Here is a 15,029-nt window from a genome sequence, read left to right as displayed (position 1 = left end):
CATTTCTGCGAATGAGTTATAGCCAAGTAATGAAAGCGGGAGTGTTTAATAAGGCTCTAAAATTGATCTGTGACGACTTACGAGGATCACACTTGAATTCGCCCTTTCCATTCCCAAGACATGTGCAGCTCATCATCTGGCCATTTTCTCCCTGGCGATCCCACTTCTCTCCAATCTTGTAGTTCACACCATTGTCATGGCACCATTCTGCAGGGTGCAGAAAATCGCAGGCAGAGTTATTTGTGTGTTCTGACTCACAAGACGGTGAGTACACTGGGACTTGTCACAGAATCTTAAAAGCCACATACCTGGAAGGCGTGGCAACAAGAGTTAAAGATCATGCTCCCCACGACAAACCATTTTTCTGGTTAGATTTTCAAATATTATTTTTACCATTTTGCATTTTCTAGGACATTTTAAAATCCAATTTATTCTGCCACAATCATGTCATAAGAATAGTGAGAATTCAAATGAATTTAAAACAGCTTAAAATTGTGGAAAATGAAACGATTGGAGTAGTCCTTTAGGAAAAGAAAAAATCACTTTTGGTTTTGCAGAGACCCTAGATACAAAGCAGTTCAATTAACCATAAAACAAAGATCAGCTGGTTTCTACATGCCACCACCTGTTTGTGTAAATGAAAAGGATAAAAGAATAAACATGGATGACAAAACAAAACAAAATGATAAATCAATGGTTATTATCCCTACAAATAAAAGACTCGTTTTGAGGAATATCCAAAAGCAACAGTTACCTGTTTTTAACTACTGTATATTTAACTACTAACGCAAAACACACTTCAGACGCTTATGTAACAAGGCACTACCTCTTCCATTTCATCAACAATTCAGCCTTCCTTAAAGTGTAAGAAAAGGTATTAGACAATTACAACATCTAGGCCTTAAAGGATATGTAAGTTGAGCTCAAGAATCTCATAAATGAACTTATGGCTCTGCTCCCAAAATTGTGCCTAACTTACATAGGTGATAAATAAATATACAAACTTAAAAGCAGTTCAGTTCCAGAAGCCAAAAGCCACCTAGTTGAGGCCAAATGTTAAAATTTGCAACTCCTGAACAGTATTATGGTATTTCCACTGCTCTGCCTTTCCATTTTCAGATTGTCGGGCACAGAAGACTACAGTGAAAGCACTGGTTGTTTTTTTTTTAATTTGTCTGAACTAAACCATTTCATGTATACAAGTTAAGTAAAATACTTTGAAAATCTTTTAAAACATCTGTTCTACTTTACTTCCACAGAATATGATTCCTATATATGTCCACAGAAAGCTTGTTTATAAGGCATAATGGTTAATATCTATAAAAATAAACCAATTGGCAATAATAATCATATCTCCTAAAAACAAAGAAAAATTAAAGCTTTATAAATTACAATACTAAATCTCAAGGCATAATAGATCATTCCTAGGATAATTTTAATTAAAAAAAATTTTTGAAAAACTAAAATCCCTTCATAATTTGAAAATCAAATATTTTTCAATTGAAGTTTATTCTTAATAATTGATAAATGGATTATCTGTACACTTCCCTTTATATTATTAGTAATGTTCAAGCTGTCTGGATTGTGTGTGTGTGTGTGTGATATTTGTGTGTATTACAATATGTGTATGTTTGGTTTGTGGTGAAAGAGACATTGTTTGTTAGTGTAAATGTTCACCTCTGACCTCATTCAACACTATAGATTAAAAGAGATTTAAGGTTTCTCTGTGTCCCTGATACTCTTAATTAGACCTGGCTCCAGTGAGTTTGACTTTATTGATTAGTTTTAACAGAAAATTTAAAAAATCATATCACCACCACAAACTTATCTTGAATTAATAATCGTATTGGCATACAACCCTTGAAATGAAGCAATATTGAACAAGTAAAATTTCCCATCATTCTTCTATGATGCAAAATGTTACTTTGAGTCAAACAAATATCCCCTTGTTTGCTTCATGTTTGGAAGAGCCAGTGTCTGCCAAACATGCTTGCTTGGCACATTAGTGCAAATGCATGGAACTGAAGGAGATGGATGGACAAAGTGGACGGACAAAGCAAGCTACTCACTAGATGAATCACATCTGAAATGGCCACTGCCAAAACCTAAGCACTGGCACGAGAGTTTAAAGCCAGATTCAGACAATCGCTCCCACTCCTCTCCAACGGCGTAATGTGCAACCGTGTAGGGGTCAAAGCATGAGTCATCCGTAGGTTGGTTCAGGCCTTCATTGACTATGAGGAAAAGGAGGAAAGAGCAAAAAAGGACATCTTATTGCTGGTTTGGGACTGTAAGAAGAAAACCGAGCCATTGTATACAATGACTTCATCTAACACAAAAATTCCAGTAGCACTAAGAGGCATCCATCTGTTCTATCAATGCATCAGCTATATATAATAAACAATATATATATGAGCTCTATATAATAAACAATATATATATCAGCTCTATATAATAAACAATACTTACATGTAGCCAGTGGACACTTGCCACAGGCATCTTAAAAGGAACTGATGTTTTGTTTTTGCCATAAGTTCCAAGAAAATGATCATTTCTGGTAAATCTACTTTATAGAACATGAAAAAGATCTCAAGGCAGTTTAAGCTAGTTAAGAACTTTGCTAGGATCAAAGACTGGTTATACCTCTCCATCAGTACCTAAGTGAACTTGAGCTAGTTATTGAACATCTCTCTGTCTCACTTTTCTCAAGCCAGGTCTTCTTATCTGCAATACAGGGATAAGAATAAAAATCTCTCTACCTCCTCGGGATCTTGTGAAAACTACAAAAGGTCATGAATTCAAAGCACTGCCCCTTTGCCAACACTTTGAAAGTCCTTGCTAAATAAAAAATTATTATTAAAGGCTATCTTTTTCTTATAATGCAAAAGTCTTAGAATTTTAACATAACATTATAATGTTATATTCACTTTTTTATTGCATTTTTTTGCATAGTAGCGCAGAAAGCCTAGACTTTGCAGATTGTTATAATGGTAAGACTGCTTTACTTTATCAATATAATCAACTGTTCCAAATAATAAGAAGCGATGGGATATAGATGATTTAGAAATAAGTACCGATGTCTCTTCATATTACATAAGATCTTGTGCCTTTATGTTTTGGAAAAGCTTATTTTAAAATAATCTATGCAAACACATCATGCCTCAAGTTATTCTCTAAGAATTAAATAAACTTACTGTGACTTTAAATCCCATTGTGTATATTTCTTTTTATAGTGCAAGAATCAAAAACTCAAGGGCTGGTTGATTATCTCAGTTGGTAGAGTATGGGGCTGACAACACCAAGGTCAAGGGTTCAGGTCCCCATACTGGCCAGCCACCAAAAAAAAAAAAAAAAGATAACCTAAATGAAATAGATATTTGGAGAACCTAATATTTCTAAAGGCATCACCCTGGAAGAAAATAGATTTTGGAGAACTAGGAAATCTGAAATGTCTCAAAACCAGGAAGACCTGGCTTGAATGCAGAATATTGCTTCTGAGAATAAGGAGTTGGGAAGAAAAATGGAAGGAGCTTAAACTGTCCCTGGAGGTTTCACAACTCTAAAAACAGCCAGGAGTAGAAATTCCACCCTAACTAAAGTTATAGAGATCAAATCTTTTTTTAAAAATGACATAGAAAAGCACAAAGATGTTTATGCTCTGGAAAATTCCTTTCACATGGAATTCTACTAGTAAAACCATGACAGGTAAAAGATAAGCATTATTGTCCATATGTAATAATCCCCCACCTAGTCAAATACTCAACTGCTTAATTCACAGGAATTTATACATGTAAAATAGCACACTCTTCTATCAGATGAGGAAGGAGGCTGATTTTAAGTAACTGGATCTAGAAATAAAGGCAGTCACTTGGCAGAGACAGAATTTAGCACTCCCTGCTGATGTGGAACAGAGAACCTTCCAGCTGAAAGACTAAGGATTCACGGCTTTGATTATTCTATTCCCTATCTCATGTTCCTTGGTGAATAAATCTTCAGCTGCTGCAAATTGAAAAGCCAGGTAGCATAGTATTGGTTTAAAAGAATTTTCCAGGTGCTGCAAAAATGAATCAATGATCATTTAACCTTTATTGAGGTTTTGCACCTGTATAATCAGAAGAAAATATCTTTGGAAATAAGGGAGCTCTTTGGACAGAAATGTGCTATATTGGTATCAGGAACAAAAACCAGCTGTCCCTAATGTCTGCAGAGGGGGAATTTCCTTTACAGGTAATCAGTTTTGGTACTTAATCCCTCAAGAGGAAAGCAGCGTGGTGAGATGGGAAGCATCTGGGAAAAGATACTGGGAAACATTTGCCCTATTATCAACTCAGATACTCACTAGGAAGGACTAAAATTTGAAGTCCCTCCTAGGCCTATCATCATATCACTGTTTGAGAGTTTGTCAATTACGTATACATTTTGCAAAGACACTAGGATACTATACGGGGAAAATAACTGGTTTAACATTGGTCATTTACTTCAAGTAGATGTGCAGCATTATTTCTTTCTTTTTTTTTTTTTTTTAAAAGATGACAGGTAAGGGGATCTCAACCCTTGGCTTGGTGTTGTCAGCACCACGCTCAGCCAGTGAGCAAACCGGTCATCCCTATATAGGATCCGAACCCGTGGCCTTGTTGTTATCAGCACCGCACTCTACCGAGTGAGCCACGGGCCGGCCTATTATTTCTTAAAGTTAAAAAGCAACAGCAACAAAGGAACAGTCAATAGAAAAAGCTGTCTCTGGCATAGTCCAGAGGGGAGCCTGTGCCTGAATAACACACGTGTTCACCTACCAGAGCTGCCCACGGTAACAACCTCCTCCCGAACCTTGTGCCTCTCCTGGTCTTTCAGTGCCTCCACTATGATGTTGTAGGTGGCCCCTCGGGTGAGGCCTGTCAGAGTGGCACTGGTAGAAGTTCCAGGAACTCGGAACTGCAATTATTGGGACATCCAAAGTGGAGGAGAAAGCATTAGAGTGAGGAAGAGACATGGTATCCCCAGTTCTCTTATCAATAACTCTCACCATTTAAACAAAGCAAAGGGAGACGAGGGAGGTTGTCGGGATCCCAACCAGCCAAGGAGGGAAATGGAATAAGGGTGAGGGGCCATTATATCTGCCAGATTTTCCTGCTAAAAATCTACCTATGTGCTCCATAGTTACCAGGAGCCCTCCCCAACACTAGAGGAGATGGCCTCCCCTTCATCCCGCTGCAGAAACAGGTCTATGTGGGCCCACTGGGACCCCTGGCCGTGTCCCCATCCCATAAAACATGGACACTGCACTATATGGGGAAAAACAGTCATGCTGGGCAAGGTGGCCTCTGACCCCTGTACGAAGTCCTTAAAACACTTTGGCAAATGCTCAAACTCATGAGTCTAAGCTCATAAATTTCCCACAGCATAGTCAGTTTTTAAAATTCTGTCACTTTATAAAAATAAGAACTCAATAAAAATTGATACCAACAAGACAAATGAAAGAACAGAAGTTTTAGTTGGAGAATCAATCACTTATAACAGCTGCTATACACAGCTTCGCCTAAGTTCTTTTTCTTTAGACACACTGTAGATAATGGGCTTCTTCGAGGACAAACTGTAAGGATGATGTTTTAGGCTTTTCACACAAATGTAAATTCAGGTAGAATATTTTTTCTAGGATCATCTGTTTATCTCACAAAGAAACCTCATATGTGTGAGGATGATAGTCATGACTTCTCTCTCTATGAAATAAAAGCAAATGACACTCTCTGGTACATCCTCCAAAGTAGAGCCATATTGAGATTAAAAAAAAAACATCAGGGCTTAAATATGCTGTCTTTCTAAGAGGTCCTAGAAGTGTGGCCACTTCACATCAGAGCGCTGGCCACTTCAGTTACCCAACTTGCTCCTTTCTGCGCTACCCAGCCAGAGGTATAACATATATATGTATTAATTACCTGTAAGGGTTCTTCATCGATGCCAACAGGATGACATGAAATGATGTACTCAGAACTTTCCTGGTATGGGGTCCAAGAGATGGTTGTCTGAGAGAGAGCTTCTTGTCCTGTAGAGGCATTTGGATTGAGTCCCAGAACGTGAGGGTAGAGATGATGGTCTGCGTCTCCCCTGGGGACGTGACCAATTTGGATGTCCTCATCTACATTCGGCGGGTATGGTCCTGGCCTATGCCTTACAGGGGTGGCCATTGTGGGTGGTGTGGTCCGCCTAAAACCATGCTCCTCAAAGATCATTTGTTGCCCAACACTGGGCTGCTGACCGGAAGTGCCAGGAAGCTGAATACCGTTTCCAGTGTCATACCCAGGGTGGGTGATGAAAGGGGTCTTTTGAACTGTAGAGGGAACATCCAAGATCTCTGGTCCGTGGAGATTGGGGTGTGGAAGGGTTACCAGTTGGGGAAGCTCATCTAGCCAAGAGAGATTAGAGCCAAAAAAGCAAAGCGCGTGAAGCTCCAGTAAAAGTAGCAGCGGTCATCATGATCGATTCAGGCAACAACGACTGTTTATCAATCTATCAAAGCCCCTGCAAAATGAGCAGCTCCCAGCTCACAAAACACTTTTTTCCCAGAAAGAAATCTTTATGATTTTTCTCAAAGGTTTCTTTATAGTTTAGAAAGAAAAAAGTGTTAGTATGAATTTCTCATACCCACAAAGCTTTGAACTGCTGAGCCCCACAGAAGCTGCTGCAGCTCAAATGAAGCCTAATGGAACTGAAACGCGCAGCCTTTTTTGCTTTTTCAAAAAATTCGAGAAGCAAGTCGTAGGAACTAAAATCCACACTAATCAGGTTGGTATCTGAAGTATGAAAATCACAGAGGTTTGTCTCAACAGTTTTTCATGGTCTGAAATTGTCAATATAGATTTAAAAAAAAACACGTTCATATTTATTTTTAACATTTTTCTATCACCATGAATACAGCATTTTCTTCAAATTAAGCTGCAACTAGATGAAAAAGGAAGACATTATTTAGTTCTAAGTTTCAGAAACCATGTTACAAATAAAGTAAAATGGGAAGGATTTCTCTCCCCCTTTTTTAAAAAAGCATTTAAAAATTCAACAGAAAGTATAGAAGAACAGCAGTGCTAGCACCTTGGTTTTACATCTTAATATCTGCTTTAAAATTTTTAGAATGACGGCTGGCCCGTTAGCTATTTGGTTAGAGCACGGTGTTCATAACACCATAGGTCAAGGGTTTGGATCCCCATAGCAGCCAGCTACCAAAAAAAACCAAAAAAACCTTTTTTTAGCATGAATAACAAAGGCATTATATTGACTGGTTATAGTAAAGAAAAACAAAACAAAACAAACAAAACGAACTCTGCAGAGCATGTTAGATCATTCCTGCTGTCAAAGGGTACGATACATAAGCTATGCTGTTAGAAAAAAAAGAATTCCATGAGAAATGCATCAAAACACAGAGAACATTTTCACACTGCAAAAGAGATCATTTGTTGTTAGTTTTGTCTTAACTTTCTCCTTGTTTCCGGGAAGGTGCTCTTTACCTGTCGCTTTCCTCCCGATCAGAGGCTCACTCTTCTGGTTGTTCTTCAGGGCAATGACGTAGATTGTGTACTCGGTTCCTGGTTCCAGGCCTGAGGGGAGAACAGAACCATCCCAGTATGTCGGTGGGCTCAGCTAGTCAAGTGGAAGTCGGTCTCAGCAGCAGAGGCTGCTGGGAGCAAGCTTCCTCTCTCCAACTGGCTGCTGGCCTCTTGAAAGATAGCATTTACTTCACTTTTCTCCTATAAACACCCAAATACCCTGTGTGCGGAGGCCACTTTGCAAGTTGATTATCTTACTATCAAATCTGACACTTGAATAAACTAATTCCTCTGGAGTATTCTTTCCACATGTGGTCTTACTTGCCTTTTTGAATTCAAGAAAATCTATCAGCATGTATACCACCAGTAGGATATAAATTTGGCCGAGATCATTGCAGATTATATCTGTGAATCTACTTAGGCCTAATAACCAGGCAGTTCTCAATGGCAGATCAATGAAAAGTTAGACTAAAGGTAAGCGCTGGGCAGGACAGAGTGTAACTAATCTTTGTGTGGTCCCGTAGGAAGCATCCTGTTCAACTCCTCCCATATCTGATTCTATTTTCCTATCCTCAAAATTTGTAAAAAAGTAGTATCTCCTTCTGGTATCTGTAGGTTCAATAGGGATTTTTAAGTCCAGATATGACCCTGCATCAGTTTAAATATTTAATCTCTTGGACAAACAATACCAGAAACCTTTCCCAATGAGGCAGACAACTCTTATCCCCCATTCTAGGCACTCTTTCCAATGTGGGTGGTTGGGATCCCTCTGCCCATTCTGTGAATCTGGATACTGAGGGCAATGACAGGTGGCACTCTGGCAAGTCCCATAGGAACACCAGATCTACAGGGAGCTGCGTGTAACGACGGGATTACAATTAGCTAGTTTGCTTTGAAAAATATATTTTCCTAGGACTGAACTGTCAGGTATTTGGCAAACTTACCACACACAAAAAAAAGTCTAGTTATGCCATTATGACAGTACTGAAGTTGCATTTTCATAAACTCATGCCTTTTGAGATGTATTGAGCTCTACAGCTTCTACACAGAGAATGCCTTTTGAAGTTATCAGAAACAGGACTTTTCATTCTCATGAAATAGCATCAAAGACACAGTTGGAGTTTGCTAAGGATCTTGTGTGTCCTAGGGAGGAAGGAGGAAATCACAGCATGAAAGCAGCAATACCAGTAATAGTAGCCTCTGTGACACCAGGACGGGGCCGAGGAACCACTTCTCTGGGAGGGGATCCGGGCTTCTCATACTTGATGATATAGCCAGTAATCTTGGCACGGGGTGGCTGCCAGGATACCAGGAAGGAGTTGGGTGTGGTGGCCAGGAAGCGCAGGTTGGATGGTGCGTCGATGGCTAAAAGAAAACAAAATTATGTCTCTAAGAAAATGAGTAACCAAAAGAATGACTCCCACATTTTTTTATAAGTCCTTTTAAACAGACTTGAAAGAATCTGGGGCCGGCCCGGTGGCTCACTGGAGAGTGCACCGCTTGGGAGCGCGGCGGCGCTCCCACCGACGGTTCGGATCCTATGTGGAGACCGGTTCCCGCTCACTGGCTGAGCGTGGTGCAGGCGCAACACCGAGGGTTGCGATCCCGTTACCGGTCAGTAAAAAAGACAAAAAGGAAAAAAAAAAACAAAAAAAACAGACTTGAAAGAATCTGAAATTCTGTAAACTGTAAACATGATTCAGTGGGATCTATAATACAAAAATATCAGCCTCACATTTGTTTCTTCAGTTCATATGACTGATTATATATGTCAGTGGCATTTCCTTAGTAGAAAATATACTTACCAGTGGAGGCATCGATGACCACGGGGGAGCTCCGGGCATTGTCGTTCAGGGTATACAGGTGGATCTTGTAGTCAGTGCCTGGTTGTAAACCTGGGATTTGAGAAGAGATGATTTTTACCTGTTTTTGCTTTACTAGGAGACTTTTCAAGCTCATCTGCAATTTGCTTGGTTCCTCAACCATCCCATATTTAGGTAGACCGTAGAAGTGGTCCACATTTGAATAATAAAATAGAGCACAGTATGGATGTCAACTGTTAATAAGAAACATCTCAAAAGCAAACAACTGATGCAGACAAGGACACTGGCTACAGTCAATTTTAAAATACAAAACTTGGTTGGAGAATGAAGGGCCACCTGTTGAGGGAGTTTTCTCTTTAGGGTAATCAGATGGTCACTGATTGGTACTGGAATCAGAATTTTCATGCTCAAAAAGATCTAAATTATGACCCAGATATTGAGCATTCTCCAATTACAACTTTGACCTTTATTAAGTACTGTTTGCTTTTATAAACTTAATTGTGCTATTTTTTAATCTAGCTATATTAATGCTAAGAATGAAACATCACCATTTCATTTCTTTTTGTTTTAAGCATTATGTTTCAATTTTTTTTAAATGAGAAAGGGCACAGCGATGACAGATCGAAATTAACGACAGACAAAATCAGGCATACAGAGGACAAAACTATTTCTGATCATAAGAAAACAACTTTTTCAAACTGGACTGTCATGAAACATCGAAAATAAATTTAATGAGTGTAAGTTGAAGAATAACTTATAAGGCAGTTTACATTGTAGGTGTCAGTTAACAAGTGTGGTCGGTGCAGTGAGTTTCCTGACCTGTGATGGTGTAGCTTCTGATATCTGGACTGATGATTCTCTGAATTGGACTCTGGCCACTGGTTGGAATGGCATCGACTTGGAAGCCAGTGATTGTCTCGGTCTTGGTTCGCCAGCTAATGGTGATGGTGGTCTCAGTAGCATCTGTCACACGGGCCCTTCTTGGAGGGCTGACGTCTGCACAGGATCAGAGCTAGAGATTAGTGCCTGGTTGGCTCATACACGTAAGGTTTTGATATTTTAAAATGTTTCCTTATTATACACCAATACATCCATTTCAGAAAATGCATAACTAATAATGTGCAAATTATCTCTCTTGGCATTTAGAGAGAAAGGTTATCAGTAACTAGAAAATATGAAAACATTCACCTCTTATGCCTTTTCTTTTGAAAAACTGAAAACCTTTTGACTCACAGATGCTACCAGTGGTTCCTAGGGCTGGCTTTATAGTATCTATAAATACCTCAGTAAGTGTTAAAATTATTAATTTACTGTAATGTATAAATATATGTGATAAGAGTTATAATAGCATGGCCAGCTAGGAAGTGTGTGTGTGTATATATACACACACACGTATGTGTATACACACACACACACACATATATGTATTTACACGTGGCTAGTATTATTGCTAGTATTTTGTCATTTTTATAGGGCTTCCTATCTTTTCTCTTAACGGGTGTGCCTATTTTGCAGATGATAAAACTTTGACACTTTATGTGACTTCTGAAAGAGCATTCAGCAAGTTATTCATATATCAGACAACTAGAACTGGGCCCAATTTGGCCTAATACTTACTGCACTGTTAAGATACAACAGAAGCCAGTGTGTCCTTCCCGTACTTAACTCTATGAAAACAAATTCTAACAAGTAGCACATGAACTAGATGTTAATCTTGGTTCATAATATCAACATTATAACATTATGAAGTGATTCTATTCTATGTGTGAATAGGCCAGTTTCTGGAAGGGCATAAAAGGTAATAGTAGTATGTCAAAAAGATAGGTGATCTAATCAATTTCCAAATTGGGAATCATTTCACTGTTAACTTAGAGATCTAAAAAATCATCTACTATTCTCTAATTTTTGTTTATGCAGAAGGTTTGTCAATACTAAGACATTTGATTACTTACTTTCCAGAGTGGTAACGACTCCCTGAGCTGGTCTGCTTGTCAAAGTGTCCTTAAGAGCATAGACACTCACTTCATACTTGGTGGCCACCTAGAAATAAGGGCACAGTAAGATTTAGCAGTTTCGGGCCGGCCCGGTGGCGCACTGGATAGTGCGCCGCTTGGGAAGCGCGGCGGCGCTCCCGTCCGAGGGTTCGGATCCCACATACAGACCGGCTCCCGCTCACTGGCTGAGCGAGGCGCGGGAGCAACGCCGAGGCTTGCGATCCCGTTGCCGGTCCCCGGTCCGGTATGGGGGCAACACTGAGGGTTGCGATCCGTTGCCGGACACGGAAAAAAGACAAAAGACAAAAAAAAAAAAAAAAAAGATTTAGCAGTTTCATTGTCTGAAGCCCAGGGAGTTTGACTACACTTTTAGACAAACACAATGATTATAAAAGAAATAAATAAATAAACTTGCAAAACCTACAACACTGTAAATTTCTAGATTAATTTCATTTCTACACTAAAGATAATCAACAGCATATTTAAATTAAATGAATTTAAAAATGCTCTTATAGGTTAAGCCCGAGTAAGCCATAACTTACTCTAAGCTGATAAAAAAAATGAGGAAAATGAGTAGTAGCCTATTTTTCTCCTTTATGATCTGACAGGTGCAAATCGTGAATTTTTCGGACCACGGAGAGGCAAAGCGTATGTTCTATTCTGTCTCTGAACCCTCGTTCTGTAGTTTTCTCTGGAATTGGCCATATGTTAAGATGCACATCAATTCCCTAGATTCCTGCTTGGTTTTCTGTATGCATCTCTAAAAGGATTTGAAAATGTTTTAATGAGGGTAGGGTCAAGTTGGGTTGGTACAAATGGGAAAATATTCCTTGCCAAGGTAACTGAGCTCAGAAAATACATCACTTAAAGTGGATTTATGCCTTCAGCCTATGGTTGAATAAATTGTAAACCCCCCCCCCCCACACACACACAACCTTTTAAAGCAGAATACATCTAAAAGAGCTGCATAAAATCCAAAGCTATTTATAAAATTCTGTCTAATAGTCATCTGGAAAAGCTTAGGAATTCTATCAATATAAAATTACAATAAAATTATTTGATGGCAGAAGAAAAGAATGCCATTAGATTTATTATGACATTATGTTTTCACCACCTTATAAACTGTGTAAGAGATGACATACTTATTTATTCTAGTGAAAGAAGGTCACTTCTTACCATGAGTCCTGATACAACCACGGAAGAGCTGTCAGGAGCAAGGTTGATCTCTTTCATTGGTCCAGTCTTCTCCTTGGGGGTCACCCGCACTCGATATCCAGTGAGCTGAACATTTGGTGCTGTCCACTGGGCACTTAGGCTCGTTGGTGTAACCTGAGTGAACTTCAGGTTGGTTGGTGCAGGAATGGCTGTCGGGATGGTCATTGGTTAGAGGTTATCTCATAGGAAATAGGGAAAAGGGAAAATAAAGTGAATTCCAAGTAGAATGGATTGTTCTTGTTGGGTTAGGTGGGTTCCTTGGTCAAGGAAAGGTTCAACAGAAGACAGTACAAGAAGGGATGCAAAATAAAGACAGTGTTTGCTGAAAAATGTGTTGTATATCCACCAGTTCTCAGAATCACTGGAAACACTTGGGTAAATGCCAGAACTCTAAAAGACTTTAGGTTTTAGAAGTGGTTTTTTTGTTTTCCCTTAAAAAACAAAAAAATCGAATTGGGTTATTGGCCATTAGGATTGATTTTCCATTTGTATGAAAAGATGAGCCCTTTTTTATATATAAATTTTATTTTTCTATCTAAATAGCCCCTTTTCTATATAAATTATCTTTGTATGGAAAACCATTTCACACAATATTCCATCCAAAAAAAGATAGAATTATGTTTTTATTGTCTCTTTATTTGGACCCTATGGCAGATATTGCTGCTAAATTTGAAGTATTCTCTGTGGTGTGCGGCATAAGAAGAAAATTGGCTTACAACAGAAGCAGAAAAGAGAAGCAAAGAGCAATAATATAGAGTGTCACCTCTAGGGTTTATGCTGTCACTAGGACACATCTTTAACATTCCACTCTGCTTCAAAAATAAAGCACAAGAGGATAAAGGATTGTGGAATGCATTTGCCCCACCAACTGTTTCCTATGTGTGTGAATCACAATCATTTAAGCAAATTACACCAGCACATGATATCTAACCAGGGAAGAAAGGTCTTACCCAAGTGTTCTCAGAATCGTGCTGCTATGAAATGCTCAGTTTGGGTTCCTTTTTTAGAGTAAGCTCTTTGATGTGCCAAACTTCTTTTCTTTATGCACAGTGAGGGTAACCACAGGGAGTCACAGCTTAGGAAATAATCCACAATTTTAGTACTATCTTCAAACGTCTTGCTTTATGATCTTGTTTATATGCCAACTTATTCCAAAATGTCCTTTGATCGGACTTGTTTACCTAAATATCACCTGAAATTTATTGTTCATTACCATTCCTCTTTTAAAAAAAAATAGGGGGGTCTTTTTTTAATCCCCCGACACGGGAATCAAGAGCCCGATAAAGCCTAATTGACTTTAGCAGGGCGTAAAGCCGCTGTTCCCATGGGCACCAGGGTGGTGCAGTTAACAATATACCTGTGGACTGGGTTCCAACCAGGGGCAGGCTCTCCATATCATCGTGCAAGGCAACCACACTGACTGTGTACTCAGAACCCGGCCTGAGGCCTTGCAGCTCTGCAGTGTCTTCTTCACCATCAGGTGCAGGGAATAGCTCATGGATTCCATCCTCAGGGCTTGAGTAGGTCACCCTGTACCTGGAAACTTGCCCCTGTGGGCTTTCCCAAGCAATTTTGATGGAATCGACATCCACATCAGTGAATGCCAGTCCTTTAGGGCGATCAATGTCTGTTAGGCAAATTAATGGTAAGAGGTTATGTGAAAAGCAAGTTGTGAAATAAGCATTTTTATAACATGCAAAGCAGTTTTGCAGGTACTATTTTCTTTGATAAATTAAATTCCAATTAACACACTATTAACTGGAAAATTATTAGGCGCTTGCTTAAATTTTTAAGGTATAGGAAATATTTAATGTTGCATCACTTATGAAAACATAGGTGTAGGTAAGATGCATAGGCACCCTGCAAAATGTCCCCACAATGGGGAATTATTTATATTAATTTAAAGATATTCTACCAAGATTTTTTTTTTCTTTTTTTGCAATGTGATGTTAGTCTCTTAGACCTGGATTTTCTATATCTTGGAAGTAGTAAAGTTGATTTTCAATGTTAGACTCATGTTGTTATACTCTTTCTTAAACTCTCCCTTTTCCCTTTCTATTATATATGTTAAATGCTGGTCCAGCCACAGTCCTCTGAATGCTTCAAACATAACCGCTACATGAGGCAGACTTTAATCAACTTTACTATCCAGTCATAGAAAAGACAGTCCTTGCAAATATTCTGTAGATTTGCTATAGGCAAATAAGATTTTGCTGAGGCCATTTGAGCAAAAGGAATTCAAAGCACGGCAACTGACTATGGTAGTTTCGCAACTTCTTTTCCTGTAAGTTCATTGCTTGGCACTGAGAAGGAAAAATGTTTGTAAAGGGCTCAGCTCAATATATAAACTAACCCACAAGTTGTCACTCCCTATGTATAATTGTGAAAGACATGTGGAGGGCATTCAGACACCCAAGAACAAAATGTGACTTTGAACATGGAAAAAAAGCATTAACCAATGG

The 15,029-nt window shown here is 39.0% G+C and overlaps 1 protein-coding gene across 1 annotated transcript in view; it reads right to left on the bottom strand.

The window, feature by feature from the left end:
- Window positions 1-15,029, bottom strand: part of FN1 (fibronectin 1) — a 67,282-nt gene that overhangs the window by 229 nt on the left and 52,024 nt on the right. The window contains exons 33-43 of the mRNA XM_008578833.1: window positions 13,925-14,194; window positions 12,529-12,716; window positions 11,311-11,398; window positions 10,178-10,354; window positions 9,341-9,430; window positions 8,721-8,900; window positions 7,497-7,586; window positions 5,934-6,400; window positions 4,794-4,932; window positions 2,070-2,234; window positions 82-207 (exon numbers count right to left, since the gene is read on the bottom strand). Of these exons, the coding sequence (XP_008577055.1) occupies window positions 82-207; window positions 2,070-2,234; window positions 4,794-4,932; window positions 5,934-6,400; window positions 7,497-7,586; window positions 8,721-8,900; window positions 9,341-9,430; window positions 10,178-10,354; window positions 11,311-11,398; window positions 12,529-12,716; window positions 13,925-14,194 (1,980 nt within the window). The remainder of the gene's footprint in view (window positions 1-81; window positions 208-2,069; window positions 2,235-4,793; window positions 4,933-5,933; window positions 6,401-7,496; window positions 7,587-8,720; window positions 8,901-9,340; window positions 9,431-10,177; window positions 10,355-11,310; window positions 11,399-12,528; window positions 12,717-13,924; window positions 14,195-15,029) is intronic.

This window comes from Galeopterus variegatus, unplaced genomic scaffold (assembly GCF_000696425.1).
Source record: "Galeopterus variegatus unplaced genomic scaffold, G_variegatus-3.0.2 Scaffold1770, whole genome shotgun sequence".
Classification (NCBI taxonomy): Eukaryota; Metazoa; Chordata; class Mammalia; order Dermoptera; family Cynocephalidae; genus Galeopterus; species Galeopterus variegatus.
Note: the sequence above shows the minus strand (reverse complement) of the source record. Positions and strands in the feature narration are given on the sequence as shown.